The sequence below is a fragment of the Anomalospiza imberbis genome, chromosome 3 (genome assembly GCF_031753505.1).
Source record: "Anomalospiza imberbis isolate Cuckoo-Finch-1a 21T00152 chromosome 3, ASM3175350v1, whole genome shotgun sequence".
NCBI lineage: Eukaryota > Metazoa > Chordata > Aves > Passeriformes > Viduidae > Anomalospiza > Anomalospiza imberbis.
In genome coordinates, this window is record NC_089683.1 from 11581721 (window position 1) to 11605340 (window position 23620).

The window sequence follows — 23620 nt, forward strand, 5'->3', positions numbered from 1 at the left end:
TATATGGATATGTACTTCATTTTCTGAAGTGTTCCCAAAGATATCTCACTTTGCTGCAAACTGTATCAATGCATAAAATCAGAGCACTTAAAAAGTGTTACAGCCTTATGACTGATTAATGAGATCAATCAAAAGCTTATCCATTTTACGGCAAATTACCAGTCATAAAATTTAATCCACAAAGTTGTATATTCTGTGATCCTTGAGTAATGCCTGATACATAAAACTAAGCTTTTAAGTTGCACTTTTTCAACTATTTAATACCATTTCTTGCAGTTTTTTTTTCATTACAATATTTTCATTGCTTTTGATCTTCAGTGGCAATATAATATCTATATAAATACATGGACACCACCAGGAGATTTTCTTTGGACACAGAGTAACTTTTTTGCTGTTATTCTGCTGGTTCCTGTTAGATTCATATGCACATATATATTTAGTAATCTTTATCATTGCATCTTCTTAGTGTTAATTGTCCAGCAAGAACAAATCACATTTAGGCTAACTTTGCCTTTTGCTATTCCTACAAGAACTATGGAAAAAATTATCTTTAATTGTCTGTGAAGCATCACATACCCTTACAACAGTCATCAAGTAACAAACCAAATTTTGAGGTTCATCCAGAGCTCAAAATATTTTCTTTAAGTTCAACATCACTATATTGATGCACAGCAGTCCTGAGAGACACATCTTCACAACCTATAGGCTGATCCTGTTCTTTCTTGTTTCTCCATCTCAGAAAGAGGTTAGAGCCCTGTGCCTCAGTAAATTTAAGTGCACCCCAGTTACTTACTTAATGCATTTTGCAATAGAAAATCTGGCAGATACATGAAAAATCAAGTTTCTGCAGTGGCTAAAATCAATTGTCATTTTCTGGCATCTCACTCAGTTTTGAAGTCAATTCCCATAGAGCTTGATCTTCTCAAGTAGAAGCTCAGTACAGGCTTCTATATTTGACCCAATAATAATAAAAATAATAAAATAGTCAAACCTCTCTTCAAGGCAAATATTGAAATCACAGTGTCTTTGATTCTCCGTTGCCCAGCATCTGATTTAGTCACTAGACAAATGAAAGAAAATGATTGTTCAGAAACACTATGGACTACATGGTCCACACAACACTCCAAGGTCCTTGAGCTTCTCCAGCACCACTTGAAACAGAGCTGAGCTAACTGTCTGCTTAAGAAATCCCTGGAGAGGAGGGGAATGCACAGAGCTGCAGGACTCTGCCAAGCAATGAGCACTGCTCCAGCAGCACACGCCAGGAAAGCTGCCACCACCAGCAGATGAGCTTTAGAAAAATGAACTGAAAGTGTTCCAATACAGATGCCCAGGTGCAATTCTCACCCTACATCTCTGATGGGCAACATATGGCAGAGAAGAGCATGTCCTCCCATCTCCACTGCTCGGCACTTCAGCCCTGGACAGAGACCCAGCACAGCAGCTGAGCTGCTGCTCCCACTGCTCCTACCACTGAGGCAGCAACCCCCAGCAAGGAGCTGTGCTGGCAGTGGGGAGCAGTAACTTCTAAAGACCACCACAGATATTTGCTTCAGTGCCCAGAAATCAAAGTTCATGGGGGAGCCACCGGGGTGGCCTTAATCACAGCAGGATCCCCTCCAGGCACCAGAATTGCTCAGGGTCACAGCAGCAGGAGAGGTGGCTAAATGAAACAAAAAGCTCCTATCCTGCTTACACCAGACACTTTATCCTGGGAATTAAGACTAAAAACCTCTAGGACCTGACAGAGCTTAGCCATGGCTGGATCCTAGGAAAAATACAGGCACAATGGCAATAATTTATTTTAACAAACTAAAAATGTATTGTGCTTTTGGAAAGAAATTAATAAATATTATGCTACCATGGAGTAAAAACAATATGTACCAATATATTTTCTGCCCCAACTTGGAAAACGGCTTCCCAACTCTAAAATTACACAAATATCTTAGCGAGCACAGTTTTACATGTACACAGTTCCTTCATTTATCTAATGTATTTGCAGGTGAAAACTTCACTAACTTGTGCAATAGTTCTTACACATTTTTAACGCATCTCTACCTGAAGAGCAGCAAATTATAAAAGCAAAATCTGTGGAAGATAAGAGACTGCTGCAGGGGAAAAAACAATGAACAAATCAAACAACAATACCCATGAAAACAAAAAAAACAAAACAAAAAAAACAAAAACAAAAAAAAAAAAACACACTTATCCCACATGTAACACTCTTTTCCCAAGTTTTTGTCCCCAAAAATGCGTAACACTAGTTGGGTAAAAACTAAACCACTATATGAGGCATATTTTAAAGCCTCATATAAACAATGAAGCTTTTATGGCATCCTCAGAGCAAAGAATGTCCAAATATGGCTGAGAGTTAAGTACCCTGAGAATCGACTGCTCTTAATGAATTCGCTGAAGTTTTTCGGTCCACATTTACCACGAATCAGAAGAGAAATAAAGAGAAGCAAACGTGATTCAACTCATTTTCCTGTACCATTCTCTAAAGCTACTGTGTTATAAACATCCTCCATATCTTGGATACTGGAGGCATCTGTTGAATCTTTGTCACTGACTACAATGCCTACTGAAGAAAGGCTAGAAATGAAGGAGTGCATCTTTTTTGCATAAATATCCCTAATGTTAAAATAGGGTAGGTCATTGCTTTTGTCTTTGCGATCATTGTTGCACTGGTCTCTATCAATAGCTTTTTGCTTTTGGTAGTACTTAGAAAATTTATTGAAAATAATGGTGATTGGAAGTGCTACCACCAGTATCCCACAGATAATGCAGAGGGTGCCGAGCAGCTTTCCAGCAAGTGTGACTGGGTAAGTGTCCCCATAACCAACAGTGGTCATGCTGATGGTTGCCCACCACCAGCAAATAGGGATGCTCTGCAGCTCTGATGAGTCGTCATCTTTCTCCACTGAGTAGACAAGCACTGAAAAAATAGAAATCCCAACTGACAAAAACAAAAGCAAAAGTCCAACTTCTTGGTAGCTGTGTCTCAAAGTGGCTCCCAAAGACCGCAGTCCTACGGAGTGCCGGGCCAGTTTCAGGATGCGAAATATCCTCATTAACCGCAGGATCTGAACAACTTTCCCCATGTTCTCAATATCTTCACTTTCTTCTTCCTTCGTGTCCACAGCCAGTGTGGCATAAAATGGAATAATAGACACAAAGTCAATGATGTTCAGTGGTTTCTTCCAGAACTTCTTTTGACTTGGAGCAGTGAAGAGCCTGATCACTAGCTCAGCAGTAAACCAGATGATGCACGTAATCTCCACAGCTTCCAGCACAGGGTCTCCAATCTCCCTGTCATTGGCATCCAGCCTTTGAAATTCTGGCATGCTATGAATGCACATGGCCACAATTGATGCCAGAACAACACTCAGGGATGACACGGCAATTAACTTGGCAGACAAGCAGTATGCAGGATTTTCCATCCTGACCCAGATCTTCTTTCTTATTTCACCAAAACACAGATTATCAAACTTTTCTAGCTCTTTATCAAATATGGATGACTCTTCATTGGAGGAGTCCATACTGTCGTTGCTCTTCTGATCCCAGTCTTTTTCAGGACCTTCCTCTTTCCGTTCTTGGTACCGATTACTGCAGCAGGAATCAATAAACAGCTCATTTATCCCCCAGTACTCTATTTCCTGGCAGAAGGAAAAGACACAAAGCTCTTCCATAACATGAAGTTTGCCTGTATAGTAAAAGTTCAGAACATATCGGAACAAGGAAGGATTCCTGTCAAAGTAATATTCCTTGTCTGCCACACTATAATCATCACACAGCTCTAGAATAGCCTCTTCTGAATGGCACTTGAGAAGTTTTCCGAGTCTGGTATGGGGAAATCGGAGCAAGGTGCTTTGATCCACAGATTGCTTAAAGCCACCCACATTCAAATTGATAAGTTCTGCATCTTTGCCAGGTCTGCGGAAAAATTCACCATAAACCATTTTGGACAGACGAGTTCCACTGCTGTTGCCCAATGAGATTACATAGAACCTGAAAAGAACATAAGATATTGTTAGAGCATTTAATTCAGTTTTGCTCTTGTGACACATTCTTTTCTCCATCTCTGGTTACTGTGAAATGCTGTAAGAAAACAAACAAAAAAAGAAATTAAATTATGAATACCCTTATTCAGCATTTCACAGGTGTAGTTTTAAATTCATTTGGTTTACAGCTTTAGCAAATTTGACCTGGTTTAGGTCTCCCTTTTACCAGGGGAAGAAAGACTGCCAAATTCATCTGCAAATCAGTCTCTGTTTTACTACCACACTGAAATTAACAGTCACAAAATCCACATACTTCAATGATGCAAAAAATCTTTAAAGAGAAAACTTGTCAATCAATCAAAACATTTAGGATAAAACTTTTGAGCAGGTTTCTCTCAATTACAGTTTCAGCTGAGTTGTATTAATTTATATGATGTTGCAATTTATAATCCACTAGTTCCAATGTTATTTGCTTGAATGTGGACTGCAATTACTTTTGCTGACATATCAATTCATTTACTTCTAGGGTAATCCACACAAGAGTGCTCCGTGCTCTTGAAAACATATCACAACGGTATTTGAAGCTTTTTAATTCCTGACTTCAGAATGCTGTAGTACATATTTGGGTATCTGCACTCCCTCAGGTATTTTTCTATCTGCCTCCCTACTCAACTGAAGTATCACAACCTCATACAACCTTGGTCAGTTCCAGAAGCAATTTCTATTCTGCCACTGCATAGATACAACCACTACAGCAATGCTGAGAAGTTGGACGTAAAGTGTCATCTATGGAAATAGAGCTTTCAGAGATAGAACTTCCACAGTAATTTTTCCTCAACAACTAACTGTGGAGACCTGCAGATGGACAGAAGGGCATTGAAATCTTTCCATATTTTACTATAAATTCAGCTGAAACTGAATTCAAAAGGCAGTTATAGTTACTAGTGAGTAAGTTAACTTTTACAGAACTGCTTTCTTGCTTTCCTTCCAAGGAGAAGCTGTTGTAAAGCCAAAACTGGCAATTCTTACACTTGCAATCAGAGTATATGTAACTTCAGATCATGAGGAGAGCAAATGTTTTTTATCTCTGGCACTTAAACACTAACTGATGTACACTAAGCTAATTTGTTTCAGTTTAGTATGGAAATCAATTAATTTTAAATGTGACAAGATAGTATCAAAATTCTCCTAAGATATGACACCATATGGTTGCAAGCTCAGCATGTAGAGCTGAGGGAAGAAGAGGGAAAGAGGGGCGACACTCAGAGTGATGGTGTTTGTCTCCCCAAGTCACCATTAAATGGGATGGAGCCCTGCCTTCCTGGGGATGGCTGGACACCTGACTGCCCATGGGAAGGGGTCAGTGAATTCTTTGTTTGGCTTCACTTTTGCTTTACCTATCAAATGCTTTTTATCTCAGCCCACAAGTTTTCTCATTTTACCTCTCTGGTTCCCTGCCCCACCCCACAGGGAGTGGGTGAGCATGGGGTTGAGCTGCCAGTTGAGATTAAATCACAACAACATAGAAATTATTTTGCACATTTAAATTTAGTTTGAAGGCAGGTATTTGCTAGGTAATAGGGTTGTAAGACACATTTGCTCCAGGCATTTCCCAAGGCTTCAGTTTTTAGGAATCATTAAGACGTCAAATAAGACCATTGATCTCTCCTCACAGAAGGGCAGCAAGACTCATCTGATAAACATCACCACACTGCACTCACAATCTAGAGCCAAGCTCTGTTTTATAGCACTATAAATTAAAAAAAGCCATAAATCTGGACTGGGGTGACTGGAAGTCAAAGTATATTCAGACCCAAGAAACCTCTAGTTATTGATTCATTTTAGTCAATAAAATCTCCACTTCTAGCAACTCATTAACATGAGAACACTGGCAGTGTAAAAGAGCACTATAAAAACCAAGCAAGATCTCAGATCATAGAGTCATACACCAATAGAATGGCTAGGGTCAGAAGGGACCTTAAAGATCATCTCATTCCCACCCTCTCTGACAGGGCCAGGGACACCTTCCACTAGAGCAGGTTGCTCAGAGGCCCATCCAACCCAACCCTGAACAATTCTGAATGAAGTAGGATGAAACATCCACAGCTTTTCTGGGCAACCTGTGCCAGTGTCTCATCAACCTCACAGTAAAGAACTCCTTCCTAATATCCAATCTAAATCTACCCTCCTTCAGCTTAAAGCCATTACCTTCCTGTCTGGGGGCACTTCTGATCATGACAAATAATGACAACTATAAAGCAAGTTTTACTCAGAAATAACTAAAGCAAGAACTTAGTGCTCAGCAAATTCTTAGTACACTAGACTGACTTACTGTTGAGACAGCAATATAAAACCATATCAATTATGCAGATGATATTCATAATGATGCCTCCATGAAATCGCTCTGTATAATAAATTCAGTGGGCAATATTTTACTGCTTTGAGGGTACCATAGTCATAATTTGTGCAAAATACAGAGAGAAAGTGGATCTTGCTTAGTAGACCATGGTCCAGAAACTGCTTAATGTATTACTACTATTAAGTGATTTTTACACTACAGAAAGAATGCACAGGAAAGATTCACAATAACTGTGTCAAGAGGAGCTTGATCATCTGAAGAATGTCTTGTCTGACTTGCAGAGACCCTGACTCCTGAGCCATGGACCAGGACAATGTTCTGCCATTTACTATCAGAATAATTTGCGTAATTTTAACAAGTGACTCAAGCCACAGGGCAATGACTACAGATGACAACTTCTGTCTCAGCACAACATGCCCTCTACTCAAGGAAACTCTCCACTCACTGAGGAAACTTTTTTTATTCAAGGGTAAAACTGTGCTCAGCTGGAAATGATATTTTCCTGGAGTGCCAAGGCCCGTGCCATGAACATCCTAAGAACACAGAACTACCACAAGCTTTGCAAATCTCAACCTGAAGTGCAACATTAACCTCTTTGATCTTCTTCAAATATAGATAACATAATAAACTGATAACCATTTAAAATCACACAATTCTTGCCCTGGAGAGAGTATAAGAGAGCAAACACATACCAGATGTTAGTTACTTGTTTGCTTTAATTGCTTCAGCTGTTTCAAGGAGCTACTGGCTAAGAATTCATACAGAATAGAAAATTAAACAAGACACAGAAGAAAGATGCTTACTGGAAGAATGAACATTATTTTTCAAGATAACCAAAAAAACCCCAACAAATAGAAGCTCCAAATGTTAAGCTTCAGGGCTAAATAAAAGCCTGTCATAAGGAAAGCTGTGTGAAAAGGATACAAACTTTAGAATAAAAAACAGAATCACAGGATCTAATGCTTCCCAGTCCAATTTGGAGATGGGCTTTAGCCAGTGCTTCTGCAGTCACACATTGTTGGTGAGGCCACAGGCCCATTGTCTGGCTTGGAAGGGGAGCTGCAAATTTCTGGGCTTTTAGCACTCTGTGAAATCCCTAAAGGTCTCAAAAGGGGAGTCATGGAGACAGTTTGCAGATACAGTCCCTTTGAGACAGCTATGCCACAGATGTGTAACACATCCCAAAGTGCTGTGGTTTCCAACCTCTTCTGGAACAAACTACTAAGAGATTTTTAGTGACTTTGTGGATCCCCATACTACACATTTATTTGTCAGCAAAGTTCCTCTTTCTCAGTTACGTTTTGCATAGTATTTACACAAAGTCACCATTCCCTGTGAGGTCCTACACCATATGTTTCAGAACGTTTTTTTGACATGTTAAATTTTTGAGCATGGTACAACTTTGGCTACCAGCAACTCCAAATTGGGGCAGTTTCATCTTTTGTTAGCATTAATCTGTGATTATCCAGGCACAATAGAAAGGAAGTTGAACTGGTTTACAACTGTTGTGCTCTGCTACTTAAAATACTCAAAGAGAGCATATACCTAAAGATTTTCTACCAGTTTCCTTCATGGCTATGTTGTCTTAGACTCACCTCCTTCTTCCTGCACAGTTACACTCCATAAACCTCTCAAGCTAAGGTTCACATTTTAGCATGGTTTCCCCTAAGCTGAAGGAACATAAATTAAAGGGCCTAGTCCTGCTCACAGTGAAGTCACAGGGGATGTAAAACTGATGTGAACCTGAAAGGGCATGCAAATCCTGGTAACTCTACAAACTATTTCCAGAGCTCAAAGTCATTTTTTCCCCAAGGAATCTGATGATCTTGGTAGATTTGTATTTTAGGGTTCCAAACTCAGGAAATTCAGCTGTGAGTAAATTCCCTCCAAAGAATCTTACTTTGGCACTCAGCCATGCCCAGGAACCAGATTTTGTCTCCTAATGTTGCAAACACCTGGGCTGTTACTTCTGCTAATTTCCCAACAGATAAGAGCTTCTACCAATCACCCAAGCTACACACCTGCAGGTTTTGACACCTAAATAATTCTAAAATACTGTGGATAACAAACCATAATAACCTTCAGCTCAGGATCAACATTTCCCTGATTTTTTAAGTGTTTGAATTTCTCCACTCATCATAGGGCAAATACTTGTCTAATGCACCATCTAGAAGTACTGTCTACATTTTCTGACTCAGTGAGCAGAGAAAAACATTTAAATGCATGTATAATTTACTTGATCAATCACAATTAGGGATTTGGACTGAAATCCAGTTAGCATGACTTAAGTTGCTGTCTGTCAGCTGGGCAGTAGTAACTGCTTTAGCACACTTAATTAAGCCTAGAAAAAATGTGAGGTAATATTGGCACAGCCTCTTTCACTGTGATATAAACTGCATCATTCAACTCGTTGTAATACTTGACACAGTTAAGTTAATTGTAAAGTCATTCACAGTCTATGGAGGCAGCGGTTAACTTAAGAAGTCATCTAGCACAAATAGCAAAACCATCTGAAGAAACCACTCTGTGGTTATGGACACTCTGTGAGGCAAAGAGGAAAATTAATCAGATAAATTACTTTCTCATCCTTTATCCAGAATATTGCATTAAAATGCCATGAAAATAATAGAATTATGCAACTACATTTCTTTTAAAATGGATTCAGTACAACCTCCCAGAAGACCTCAGGTAAATAAAGTTTGAGTTGAATTTTGTTCTGATGCTACTCCCAAGTAAGCCTACTTGGCTATGTTCACCCCAGTACAATTCTATTGTCACCAGGCTGTTTCAGAAACTGAGTTTGTGCCAAATGTTTGTGCAACTTTGCAATACAATGAAGATCAGAAAGAGATGATCATCACTTGCAAACAACTGTAGGTGTTAGAAGCAGTACTGACATTTAGATGTAAAATTATTTACATATTCTTACCATTTTATTGAAATATTCATACCTGTCGGGAAAACGGTCTTCAAATATAGGGGGTTAAAAAAAAATCACCACCTCCAAAAGACTGATAAGGAAGAAATGAAACTGTTACAACTGAGAGTAAAAGAACACAAGCAAGAATAGAAGAAGAAGCACTTCCAGCCCATGGTTCCCATCACTCAGCCAGGCACAGGTTTTCAGGGGTGAAGCACCAGAGCTGGGGCCCACCTCTGCTGACTGGATAAGCAGCCTATATGAGTAGTGCCCATAAGATGTGTAACTTCCATGGGACTAATACAGTGTAAAAGGAATCCTCCCAAAGTGAAATTCTGCTATTTCCACTATGAGGATGCTGGAAAAGACAGAGGATATGCCAAGGGTTGGATAAGAGAAAGGGCCAAGGGAAAACACACCAGCTGTAGCCTGTACATAACAGAAGCTTCTTTGGGAATGCAGTGTGTGATCTGAACTCCTTTCTTATATACATAAGGAACAAGTAGCAACACCTAATACCACCCAGTTATCAGAATGTCACCTTGTAAAATGATTAAAGTGAAAAAAAAAAAAAAATTAAAGTTATTAGCTCTCTGACTTTAAAAGCCCCTGGAGATAACACACATTATGAGAGTTAACAAGGCTTGCACCTTGCAACATTCCCAAAAGCTCTGCAATTTATATTCTCTTCATATAAATTAAAAGATCATTATCCACAACTAAGTGGAAGTGACAGATTAAAATGTGCTAGCTTGAAAACCAACCTGTAAATCCCCAGACTTAAACACAGTTAGAATGCTGCAGTTACCAAACCTGTTCCACAGCCAGCCCAGACAGCTGACCACACTAAGCACTTCCTTGTGCTCTATTGTCCCAAGGGCTGAAGTTCACAGAAATATTTGAGAAGACTCCAAAGGCATTATTACAAGCAGGTCAGCATTGCTGTGATTGATGGTAAAATAAATCGTTTCTCTCCAGGTTATTTTGGCAAAAGTCTTGTTTGACAGGTGGTATTAATGGCACCTATCAAGAGCACAGCTTCAAAACATGAAGTACTATCTGAAGTAGGCATTGCAACTTGTAGGTCTAGGTACCTCTGTAATGAGCACAATTTCTATGGATCCTTTCCCCAAATTATTTTTTGCACCCCATTTTCCACTGAGTTCCCCACTGTTTCCATTCAAGTACTTCTACAGCGATTACAATTAACATAAAATCCTATTGTTACACTTATTGGGGAAATTTGTGGTACCACTAGTTGTCAAAAGTATCTGATACATGATCCCCACATCAAACTCTTCCATATAGGACAAAATTATGCAGAATAAAAATATATCAATATACTTCCTAAAAATAATTCTGTATTCCCTATCATTGATTAGTCTAAAATCTCAGAAGATCCTTGGCAAAACTGTAATTCACTTATAAATGTTGTTTGATTTTGAAAGGTTACCTACCTAAGCAAGCAAAATAATGCAGATACCCAGACACAGAGAGCAGTGTCCCTGAAGTCACACAGCAGATCAGCTGCCCACAAACAAGCCCACATCCCTCTCCCACCATTACCTCCTTCACAGTCTCCCCAGAAGCTATCAGACACCACTCCAGGTACTGGTACCCTGAGACATGTGGGCCCAGAGCCAGCAGTCAAATGCATTCTGACAGTTCAGCCCTATAGCAGCTAATAAAAACAACAAAGTACTTATCTAGCATAGAAAATCTAAATACCATTCCTGTATTTACAGTGCAGTTTCAATGTCCATGGTTGTATCGAGGGGTTAGGATGGCAGAGGTGAGAAACTGCCAACCTATCCCACCACAACTTCTCCAGATCTAACATAAAGGGATGAACAATTGGACATGATGCATTTTCTCTAATACGCAGATCCATGAACCATTGAAGACCTTCCTGAGGTTTTAACGAGGGTGTTAAGGGTTCACAAGCACAGTGGTAAATTATACCCATATAGAACCATAACTCTTCCATGGTTAGGAAAGAAATGCTGACCTTGGTGCAATTCTGAATACTCTTATCTCTTGTGGAAGGAGTACAGAGTGTGAAAACTAATATTTAGCTCACTGCCAAGAATGATCTGATATTCAAAATCTCCTATTTGTTTGTCCATCCTACATTTTCTGACTGCAAAGTAAAACTAGTTATCCTCATTTCTCTCTTTGGAGTCTGAGGACCTGTCCTCCTATTCCTAGTACAGATGACAGAGCTGTTGATCATTTCTGCTCCCAGATTATCTCTTCCCACTCCTAATTTCCTTACTTTTTTTTTTTTTATTAATTTTTTTTCATTTTTAGAAGAAAGGTAATATTTTTAAAGGACACAAATCCAATCACAACAGTCAGTTTCACTGGGTGAAAAAGTTGTTCTGAACAATCTAAAAATCTATGCACCACATAAGTAGGACTTTTCCTTCTTAAGCTGGGAAGAGACATGAACATAAACACCAGGATCATGTTGTAAAACATTACAGCAGAAAAAACTGTAAGGGGACCTGAAACCAGTCCTGTCTGTGCTACCAGCAACACCTTCACTAGCAGCAGCCATGGGAGCAGCAGAGCTAAAAGGGCAATTCAGCTGCAGAGCACTCACCTGGCTACACAAGACTTTTAAATCCATTAAACCTTTATTTTGCAAAGCCCTGGCTTTGGGATAAGGTGCTTGAACAAAAAAAAAATCTCTCCCTGCAATACTATTCTGAGTGTACCTCAGCCCACTTGCTGGAGTCTTTTTAATTCATTTAGAAATAAGATGCTTACCTTAGTAATATACCACTATACAGAATAATATACCACTATATCAATATACAGAAAACAGGCTTAGAATGAACCTTGAAGAGTAAAATAATTCAGCTTCTCCCCCTCCTCAATGCACGATCAGCTACTTCTACACAAATTTTGGCAGATGTTTATTTCATGTCCCATGATAAAGCCTCTCCAGAGAGGCTGTGGAATCTGGTCCAGTGCTTGAGTGCCCTTGTTCTCCCAAAATTATTTTCCTAACATTTATTTAAGCACACTGTGCTGCAGTCTGGGCCCATGGATGTGTACATGTACAGCAGATTTGGAATGGGATGGAGTCACTGAGGATGGACAACAGAAACAGACTATCTACAAATTCTCCACAAGTCAGTTCCTCCTTTGTTGTATATTTAATTTTACTTGGCAGTCTGCGTAGATAAAGTTACATTGTATTTATTTTTTTATGTTTTGAAAAAAATCTATTAATTTCAGAGATAAACAAAGGTTTTCTTTACCACAGTGAAGTTCTCCAAGATAGTCAGAGTCTCTTAGGCAACAAGAACACAAGCAATTGTTATTGTGAATATTCTGAGTGAAACCTTCAACTGAAAATTTGTAAAAACACTTGTGTTTGCAGCATGTTAATCTCACTAAAGGAGTCAGTACTGTTCAATATAAATTCTCTTGACCCCAGACAACTCTGAAGCAGAGCTCCAAATCTCACATATAAGTTCTGCAGTCTGCTGTGATCCAACATTCAAAGCATCCAAGTAACTTTTACAATGTGCTAGTATGGAGGACTTGAGGCCACAGGCTAAGGAAGGATATGTGGAGACAGCTGGAAAAAATATCTGCAAGGGACGTATGGTTCAGAGCCACTCTGCAAACCTTACCCACACTGAGGCCTCCAGAAGCCTCCATTTCTTGGAGAACTCACATTTTGGTACATGCTTACTGCTCCTACACTGGACATCGTTTGGTTACACCACTCCTCTTGACTTTCCAGGTAGCATAACAAACTAATTTGTGATGAAACAAACTAATTTGTGATGAAAAGATCCTTTAGAGGTCATCTTGTCCCACCCAGTGTCAAAACAGTGAAAGAAGGCTGTTCAGGGCCAATTGTTTTTTTTAAACATCTCCGAAGTTTCCTAAACTCTCTGGTAAGCTGGTCCAGTCAGACCCCTCTTATGGGGAAAATATTCCTCCTAAAGCCTAGTCAGACCATCTCCTGTTCCAGTCTGGGTTCAGTGACTCCTTCTGGGGACCTGCTGGCTACAGCCTTGCTGACAAAGCCCAGGATGCAGCTGGCCCTCACTGTGAGGGCACAGTGCTCACTTGTGTTCTGCATGCCCATGTCCTTCTCTTCAGCTGCTTTCCATTCAATCAGCCCCCCAAACTGTTGCATGGGGCTACTTCATCCCAGATGGAGTTTCTCCAGGATACTGACAGCCCTTTTAACAGCATCCCATCAGTCAACCAGTGTATTATTAGTTATCTCAGTCCTTGAAAAACAAAGGTGTTTCCCTGTTTATTTCAGCCTGGCTGTGCCCACAAAGCATTCAGCAACAAAGGACATTTGCTAGAAAATGTGTGAAGCAAGTATATGACAGGCTAAGATATAGAATTGCATCACTGCACCACTGCTCAACTGAATATTCATAGAAGCCGAGGCATTGTCATTGCACACAAAAAGGAATGGCCAGCAAATAAGTTCTTTTCGCAAAACAAGTATCAGTCCTAAGCAGTGCAATTCATTTCAGCACTTGTGAGTGTTATTACCCATTGCTTTATCAGGAAGTGTTGAGTAGACACCATCACCTGGATCTACAGATGCAAAGTAATATCACATATTGGCATAATTTGTAAGATACTGGGGGTGCTATGTGTGTGGGCTGGATTCTGGCTAGTACATGTGTTTGCACAGCCCATAACAATACACCCATTTAATCAACACAAAGTCAGACCTTATAAAATTACTCTGGTGCCATTTTTGCTATTGTCTTCCAATGACAGAAAGTTTGGAACAGATATAAAGCCCAACCAGATTAGAAGAAATTTCAGAAGTCAGAATCCAGCCCTTTCTCTCCTTACTTCTCCCACCTTTTTTTTACAAATATATTGTTCTAATGTTTAAGATGACCCACACAAATGTCCAGAGAGGGAAAAATGAAGGTGTGTAGCTGCATAAATCCTAATCCCACACAATTAGCTGATGTTTTGTGGAAGAGACTTTAACAGGACAAGGGATTTCTTAGGTTTTGGCCTGGGCTAAACTTCAGCTAGATAGATTCATAAACTTCCATAAAAAGCCATCAGGATTTTGAAGGCACCACACACCAAGAAGTCCAGAGGAATATCTGAGATTCTAACCACGTGTTTTCCAAGAAAGAATTAGAGTTAATTAAGCATATACAGTGTATTGGAAGAAACTAAGAGCAAAACAAATTTGGGTGCTGTTGGTAGTTTCACTTTATAAGCTGCTGCTTGAAGCAAAGCACCACTGAACATCACTGTAAGCAAAAACTTGTTTTTGGCCTTAAGGGCAGTGCTAATCTTCAACTCTCTAGAAGAAAAAGAAGATACTTGAAATTATATTTTTTTCTTTCTGTCTACTTTTGGATGAAGTACTTCAGTATGTGCTCAGTAAAACTCTGGACAGAAAAATGACAACTTCTGCCTCTCATTTCATTTGTGAGGCAGTTTTACCACAGCCCTCAGACTTTGTATCTGAATATATAAACCCTTGATATCATCTGAAATCAGTAACACTTATCTAAGAGAACATGCCTGATTGCTAAGACCCAAGTCTCAGGGCTAGGAGCTCTTAGAGCTCCTTGGGTCTTAGCAATCAGACATGTTCTTTTAGCCTGCTGAGACTCAGTCCAGTTTTTTCAGAGACTTGGTCCAAAGTTTTCAGATAAGAGTTGAATACACACAAGCAAAAGGAGTCTTTTCAAGTCACGTTGGACTTCTTACAAGATAACGAATAAAACTGTGCTTGAGTATTCCCTCAAACCAGGGCTTTTGCTCAGCTCCAAGGATAAGTGATAACTCAAGAAGGCTCTAACACATCCCCTGCCTCTAGCAGTTACAGAAGACCTCAGGAAAGACTGGCTTCATGGTCAGGAAATGGATGGAGCATCCAAGCACTTTGCCTAGCAGCAAGTGCTTGCAGATTAAGCTTTTCTCACTTTCAAAATTCACAGGTTTCAATGTGAATCCACAATAACTCTTATTTGAGCACCAAATATGCTATGAGCTAATTTTCCCTTTGTTTTGTTCTTTTCTGTCATCTTAACAAATTAATCAATGTAATTGGGAAAAACTTCTCTCTGCCTGGCCTAACATCCAGCAAACTGTAAAACAGAATCATGACTCCCTAAAAAGAACAGCTAACAATGCGAACATAAACACCATGACTGCTTCCAAACTAATAGCACTGAGCTAAAATACCACCAAGAACTCATTCTATCCCCCCTGTCCAGCTCAAGCTTATAACAATTTAATGGGTGTTGATCTATGCTGCCTGCCCTTTTCATTGCACTGGACAGGAAGACACACAGATCTTCTTAGCTTAAGAAGAATATACAAGGCAGCATCATTTTCAGCAGCTTATTCAAGGGAAAAGGTGTCTGCCCCTAAAATGTCACACTGAAACCATCATTCAATGCCTGTCACTAGCTACAGCTAAACCATAGAGGACTGATTTACATTTGTGCTGCAGTAATGAGTGAGCTGTTTTCAAAATGAAAACCTAACTTATGGCTCTATTTGCTCTTCTCTCAACGGGCAATAAATGGAGTTCATAAAATTACAAAGCAGCTTTGGAATCGTAACCTAATTAAGTCAGCAGTAATTGATTGAAATAACTGAAGAATTATATATATATATATATAAATATATACATACATATATAGAAGATAAAGCATTCAATAAAAAGGAGCCTTCTTTGGGACATACTCAGTCTTCCACCACCCCTGTTTTAAACATACTGATTGACAAAAACTGTCCACAAAATTAATATTGTAGATTTATAATTGTATCTCATAACCTATGAGGTTGGTTCTTCTCTCACTGAAGCCAGGAGTGAGAACCCCCTTGCTCCCTGTAACACACACCTCCATGGTACCAGAAAGGTTTTAGAGCTGAAGCCTCCACAGCATTTAACACCACTGGAAGCAGCAACAGCTCTTGTCTGCTGAAGGAGAGGATGTAGAAGAGAAGCAAGGAGCACGGCAGAGCAATCAGAAGTGCTCCCAACTTTTGTGAAACTACCCAGGCTGTGTTGTAACTCCTCCATGCAAACCAAAGCTGTCATAAATTTCTCCTGAGTTGATTATCTGCTTCCCACAGGTAACCTGCCTGTACTTATATGAACATCAACAGTCAATTTGTTAGGCTCAAAAAACAGAGAAATATGAAACTCTATATGGAGTATAAAATTGCCAATACTGTTTTACAAGGTTGATGTCCAAGACGGTTTTTGTCCATAAATCTCATAGCACTTTATTAAGTGCTGTGAGGCAGATGCCTTGAGCTCCATGCTTTGGAAGCTGGACCTGAGACTTGAGATGTGACCTTCTTGATGTCATGTAGCAGGTCAACATGCTTCAACATTCCCAAGTCCATGAAGTCTGCCATTGCTCTGAGGAGAAGACAAGCAACCCTCTGCACAAGTTGAGCTCTGCGCCTGTCATTAGAGTAGCACTGGGCTAGAATGATTAAACATGTGGAAGAATCAGCCAGTTTTTAAGATATCAGTTGGCATCAAAACTGCTTGTCCAAGCTGATGAACAAAGGACAAAAATGTAAAAAAAGGAAGAAAGAGAAGGAAGCAAAATTCTGCCTCAGATCATAAATAACCTGTCCTCCTTAAACCATCCGTACTCCATTTTGTCCAAGTGATCTTTGCTGGTTTATACTGGCAGGCTGGTAAGACCAAAAAAAAATTTTTAAAAGGGAAAAAAGAAAAGGTAAGTAAGTTAATTTCTTAGCCTTTTCTTAGCTCCAGCTGCACAGGTGCACCTCCAGAGCACTCACACAGCACAAGAGCTCACAGGGCAAGAAGGGACAACTGCAGCTCCTGCTGCTGCTGGCAGAGGTGAGGATGGTGCCAGGCTGCCCATCTGCCACCATGTGCCCATGGACTGATTCTGGATTCACAGTCCAGCAGCTCTCCCTGTCCAAGATCAACCTTTAAGACATAAACCTGCCTGGAGGAGATGGCAACAGACACCGAGCAAGCCAAAGTCAGGCTGATGTCTGCAGCCAGGGCAGGTGGCGGCTACGAACAAAAGGGAGTCTGAAGGGCTGAGCCATGGTGGCCTTTCTTGGACCCCCCTCCCAGAAATTCTTCAGCAGCTATGAGAGCTGGTACATCAAGATCCCTCACCTCAGTCCCCACTCACCTGTCAGGGATGGGAAGGCAAAATGGGTAAGACACCTTAGTGTGAAGGGCAAGAAGATGAGCTGGAGAGTTTGTGGATAAAAGAAAGGAGAACAGAAATTCATGATATGACTAGGGACATCAGGAATACCCAGCAGACAGACAGCAGTGACAGAAACAATTTAGAGAGGGAAAAATGAGTGAATCCTTCCACACCTTTATATCAACATTACCAACGCACAGAGACCACCACGTTTACTCCAGACTTACCTGAGCTCCTTGCTGAACAGTGCACAAAAGTCGAGGTCTTAGGCTTGACCTGTAGCACAGCAAATGGCCCCAAATGTGCAGCACAGTAAACAGAACAAGAACAGTGACTACAGTGGGACCTACTAATACAAATCATAAAGCTCATCTTGCCAGAAGACAGATGTCTCTTGAAAATTATTGTGGAATGAGCTCCCTCAGAAACTAAGGACCAACACAGTCAACATCATCATCCTCTGCAAGAGAGATAACTATTCTAGAAGTCACCTCCTTTAAAGTAGAATGAAAAAACAAAAGAAAGCCATTACAAGCAACTGTCATATACAGAACACCCTTGCAAGAAAAACGAGCCAGTTATCCACAAATGACAGATGACAGCAGCTTAACACAGTGCTGTTAGGATGTCAGGTACAATATGAATGAGACAAGATGAGCAGAACACATTCACATAAAAAGGAAAGTACAGTAATAAGGAAAGAAGCATCAGTAAAATATGGGAAAATGAAAAGGACCAGAAGGAGATGAGGTATAAAAAAGAAAAAAAGGTAAAGAATGGAGCAACATGCTGAGGCATCTTGAAGCAGACAATCCCCTGGCATTAACTAGTGCAGAACATTGTCTGGAACAGGTCAAGGACAGTTTCTATCAGCTGAGGATTTGGTCCTCCATACAGAACCAGGCAGTGGTAATGACAACATTCTGCCTGGTTTCTTTGGGTTGCCTTCCCCCTCAGAAAGTGAAGAGGCAACACAGGAAGAAAATAAGATGATGCCATAAATTAAAAGGCAAGGCTTAACAGAAATAAAAAAATAGATGAAGAACAAGAAATAAAAACAAAGGGATGGGGCAAAGGCAAGATAAAAAGAAAATATCCACAGATTAGTGGAGTACATTTTATTTATTCATGATCTCTGTTTTATTATGTGTCCTTGGCAGATGTCCCACAACTGAAAATTTGCAAGGCAGATAATGATGAGAGTTTAGAGACTTGAGCCTTGTTTCTAGTCATTAGCCTTGGGCAGATCTCTTTAATATATATGCCCCAATAAGAAGTAAACAAGTTCCTTACATCAAGAGTCTTTGGACAGGAGACATGCTGCAAACAAATGTGCTTAGACAGGGACTCCAGGAGGTAAGACCAAAAGCATGGTCTCGACCTGTTCTCAAGTAACAAAGCTGAAGGTCATGCTGCTAGCAGGGAAAATGCCCAACAGGATACAGACTGCCTCTGACCACCTCACACCAGACCCTGCCTTTCACACACCCTCCTTGTTAAGCAGCACTCAATTCACCTGAGAGCATGTGGGCTCAGCCTGCCCAGCTGGCAGCACAGGGATGCCAACAGCAAGCAGCCATGGCAGCGGTCTCTGGAGCAATCCCAGCACCGAGGCAGGACACGTGTCCAACACCAGCCTGGCCAGGGGCTCAGCCAGAACAAAAAGCACACCTCTGGCAGATGCACCAGTGCTGAGTGTGGAAAGCTCGGCTGCCTCACTCTCCAGGCAGGTTTAAGGTGCCTCTGCAGCTTGGCTCAGTCACTGCAGAACCTTGTTTTGCATAGAGGCTGAATGGCCTTGGCACTGAGTGTTAGTAGTTGATTTTATCCTGCCTGTGGCTCTAATTGCACAGCTAAGGTGATACGGGTGGCTAAACACCGATTTGTCATTTTTTCAGGTTTAAGGTGGTTTTATTCTTCTTGCCCTGGGAAAGTTGCTAAGTCCTAGAAGGGGTGAACAAAGAACTGCTCCTCCTTCAGGACCTCTCTGTTTCTACAAAGGACATTCTAGTAAAACATCTGACCTCACCTGTCCCAGGAACAGTTCTAGCGGTCACACTGCAGTTTGCATCAGCTCAGCTGAAAGCTGATCATTGATTTTCTTTTGCCCACACTCACAAACAGGAAGTTGAAGGGCTGCTACAACTTCTGTTGGTTGCCTTAGTGCTGAGACAGGTAATAAGACATAGACATTTACAGACAAGAAAGAAGGTCTCTTAAAAAAGAGCTTTAATGTCCTCTGCTATGAATACATATAGATTTATTCTAATTGCAAGACCTACTTAAATTTATCCAGACAGTATAAAGCAGATCTAACAGAAAAGTAAAGAATCGTGATTTCGGAAATCTGATATTATTTCTGGACCTTCCCCATACTTAAATTCCTGAAATTAAAAAAAAAAAAAAATTTGATACTATGCCTCTTTTAAAAGAAAACTATTTTGAAATCTGCAGCTAAGAAGCACTCCAGTAAAAGCTAACAGACTACTGTCTGTTAAAGTTCTCTTATCATCATTTAGCTACCTACCTGTATTTAAATAATTTACACAATTTCAGAATATAAAATCATTTTTATCTACCCACAGTGCTATCTCAGGAGAAATTTAGATACAGAAACTAAAAAGTTTCTTCCTTATAAGCCTTATCATTGTCTTTCATTCCCCCAAATGACTACTGGTTTCAACACTGCTGCTATGGGCATCTTCCCCCCAGCAGCAGATATTAAATACATGATGCAAAGTTAAAAAGCCACCTCTGCTTCGTGGCTTGAGATATGAACTCAGATCAATTCCTACCAGAACTGCAGGTTATTTAAACCTAACTGATTAGGGGAGAGAAAGATTTTGGAAATGCTGCAATTTTGACTGAGGAAAGTAAGAATGAGTGGTCCAGGAGATGTCTCTGAAAATGAGATCTGCCCCAGGTATCCCAAGTCAGACACCCAGAACATGACTCGTACATCCCCTCTGAAACTCTTGGCTCCCGTACTGAAGGCATGCCTGCTCCCCCTGTCCCCTTAGGACGGTAGCTCGAGTGCCTTATGCCATCTATTGGCCTAGACCAGTGACAGGCGCTCGGAGGAGAACTTTAATTCTGGGAACGCGACTGTGTTAAAAGGAATCTGTCGGTAGATCTGTAAATTCCGCTAATGGAATCAATACACTGCCGCTGCTCATATCTTGAGGTCTACCTTGCCCAGCAGACACACTGAGTTCAGCTCCCAGAATAACCAGCAGCTGTGCTTTGCATTAGGCAAATAAAAAATAGTACACAGCGATCTCACAGGCAAGAAAATCCAGAAAATGAGCGGCGAGAACGTTCACTGTCCTGCACATGAACATTTAAAAAGTCATTCATAAAAACAGAAAGCTCCTTCAAAATCCACTTAGTTCTAAAATCTCGTTAACTATCCCCAACTTAGTAAAGTCTACTTTAAAGCGGACCCGCACAGTGAAGAAACTTCCTCCACATTTCCTTAGCCACAAAGACTACTGTAGCCATTCACAGCTGCTTAAATCTAGTTTACATTTGAACCTAAACGAGTTACTAGAAGACAAGGCGAGCTGTACAATGCAAAAGGACTCAGCGGCATCGCTGTTGACCCTCTCCCGCGCAGGCCATTACAAAGCAGCCGCGGAGATCCCGGCAGGACGCGTCCCCTCCGGGGGCCAGAGCGGTGCCCGCGCCCCCGCTCCGGAGCCGCCTCCCTGCAGAGGAGCTGCACGTCCCGAGCCCGACGGTTCAGGGCAAGACTTCGGCGGGGCAGCGAACGCGCCGAGGCTCCCCCTGCCCCAGGTGGCATCCTGTGCACCCCTCTTCCTCTTCCTCCCCCGACTGTTTGTCCCGCAAAAGGCAAGGAGAAGACACCGCACCTCCGGCACCGCGGGAGCCGCGCCGGACTCCGCGCTGTCCCCTCCGAGCCGCAGCCGCTCCCCCGGAGCCGCTCCGCCGCGGGCCGGGACAGCGCTGCCCACCTGGAGCCGCGGCCGCCGCCGGCCGCCCCGCCGCGCTCCGCCAGCTCCGCGGGGCCGCCCGAGGTGGGAGGGGAACGCAGGCGGCTGCAGGCGGGCTCAGGCGAGTCCCCTCCCCGGCCCCGGGCATCCCCCGGCCCCGCGCCCCGCTCCCGTCCCGGCGCGCAGCGGGCCGGGCGCTGCCTGCGCCCCTGGGTGTCCCGCAGCGCCCTCGGGGGACCCCGCCCCGCTCCCCGTGGTTCCGCACCGTGCCCGAGCGGTGTCGCCGTGCCTCCGGGGGTCCCGGTCCGCTCACGCCCGGGCGCTCGGTGTTCCCCAGAAGTCCCGCTCCACGCCCCAGGGATCCTGCTCTGTGACGGAGTCCCAGCCCCACGGTTTCCTCTTCTCTCCCGAAGCGTTCCCGCACTTTGCCTGTCGGTCCCGCACAGCACCCCCGCGTCTCGCCCCGGGCCGGGGACGTCCCGCTCAGTTCCCCTGGGGAGTCCCGCACCCCCCCGGCTCCCGTGCCCGCGGCACGCGTGCGGACCCGGCAGCGCCGCTGCCTCGCGTAGCCACCTACCCGGCACGCCCAGGTAGTCGCCGCTCTCCCGCGGCTCGGGCAAGGCGCGGCAGCGGGGCAGCCCGTCCGGAGGGGCGATGCTGCCGAGGCGGAGCGGGCTGGGCCGGCCGCGTCCCGCCCGGGGCTGCGGCGGCGCCGCGGAGCGAGTGCCGGCCCTGCCGCCCGTGCCGCGCTCTGGGCTGCGGGGCTCGCCCCGTCCCGCTTTTGTGCGGCGGCGGGGCCGGCACTGCGCGCTGTGCTGTCAGCGCCAAGGGATTGATCTGCCATCGATTCCCAGCGCCGGTGCGCTGAAGTGGCGCATACGCGGCTTGATCAGCTGGCGGTGCAGCCTGAGATGCGGACTGTCCTCCGCACGCTGCAGAGGGAAGTAATTTGTTTTCCGTGTTATGCCCCAGAGTAGTTGTCTGCTTGTGTCAGGGCTCAGTTCTGCCCGAGTTAAAAGTCAGAGGGCAACGGGAAGCCAGGCCAGCTCCCAGTGTAACTCGACAGCACTGTTCCAACAGCGTTCCACGATTATACATTTTGTCTGTTTCAGTGGTGTTGTTTTGAAAATTGCCGAAAATGAACGGGGAGGTTTATTCCTTCCTTACAAATTTTGACACAGTGTAAAGCACTTTCTGCACTTTTGCCAAACTTTTCAAAACTTTTCACTAAGAAAAAGTATTCCAAAACATCATCTTCATCATCATCATCATCATCATCAACTGCAGAATTAAGGGGGGGGGGGGGGAAATCTGTTTCATAACTATTTCTGCCAATTATTTTCCTAATCAAATTTAGCTTGAAAAAATCTAGCAAAAATATTGCATAAAATTCTCCTCTGTTTTTGGGGGAGATTTTGTTGTGGTGGATGGTTTTAGAATTCATTACATATTTTAAGGAGAATAATTCAACAACCTGGTTTTTTAGAGGCAACACAAATACTATGCTGATGTGTTCTTGTGGTAATTATATTTTAGTCTTATAAGAGTCCTCAGTTGTGAAGACCAAGGAGAGGGGGGATCCTAAGAGAATACATTTCTCTCTGTGTTTACTGTTATTCCCTTAAGACACTATCGCTCTGCAGAGAGGATTCATTTTATTACATGTTATGGTGTATAATAGCATTAATAATTTTTTTATCACATTTATCTTTCATTAATCACAAAAGCTTTAATCACTGCAGAATATGTCTTGTCCAGATATTACATCAACCCTTCAATGTTGTGCACAGCAATATGCATTTATGCTACACATCTTTTTCAAAAACCATAATTAACTAGGAGTACAGAATGACATTTAGTTACAGAAAGTTTGTGAGAAAGCCATGCCCTGAGTGCAAAGTGAGTTCCTCAGAACTGTTCAAATACAAGAATGTGAATAGAATACTTCCTGAAGACAAATGAGGTCATCTTAGTGGGTCATTTGGAGATTTCAGCATAAAATTTGAAAGATCCTGCAGAAATATTGTTACTGACTTTTGGAAATGATACTGCAGCACTGCAGCCCATCAGATGGTTACACAACCTCAAGTCATCACAGACAAGAATGTGAGATACTGAAAATTGTCCAGGAGGTGAGCTGCAGCTGGGCAGCAAGGACACACACATTTCTAATACACAGTGATATCTTTAGGGACAGAGGG

At 42.3% G+C, this 23620-nt stretch overlaps 1 protein-coding gene across 1 annotated transcript; it reads right to left on the bottom strand.

The window, feature by feature from the left end:
- Window positions 1-971: 971 nt before the first annotated feature.
- Window positions 972-17847, bottom strand: KCNS3 (potassium voltage-gated channel modifier subfamily S member 3). The gene is made up of 2 exons (XM_068183409.1): window positions 17694-17847; window positions 972-4008 (listed from the first exon to the last, which is right to left on the bottom strand). The coding sequence occupies exon 2, from the start codon at window positions 3957-3959 to the stop codon at window positions 2478-2480; it is 1482 nt and encodes a 493-aa protein (XP_068039510.1). The 5' UTR covers window positions 3960-4008; window positions 17694-17847; the 3' UTR covers window positions 972-2477.
- Window positions 17848-23620: the final 5773 nt, after the last annotated feature.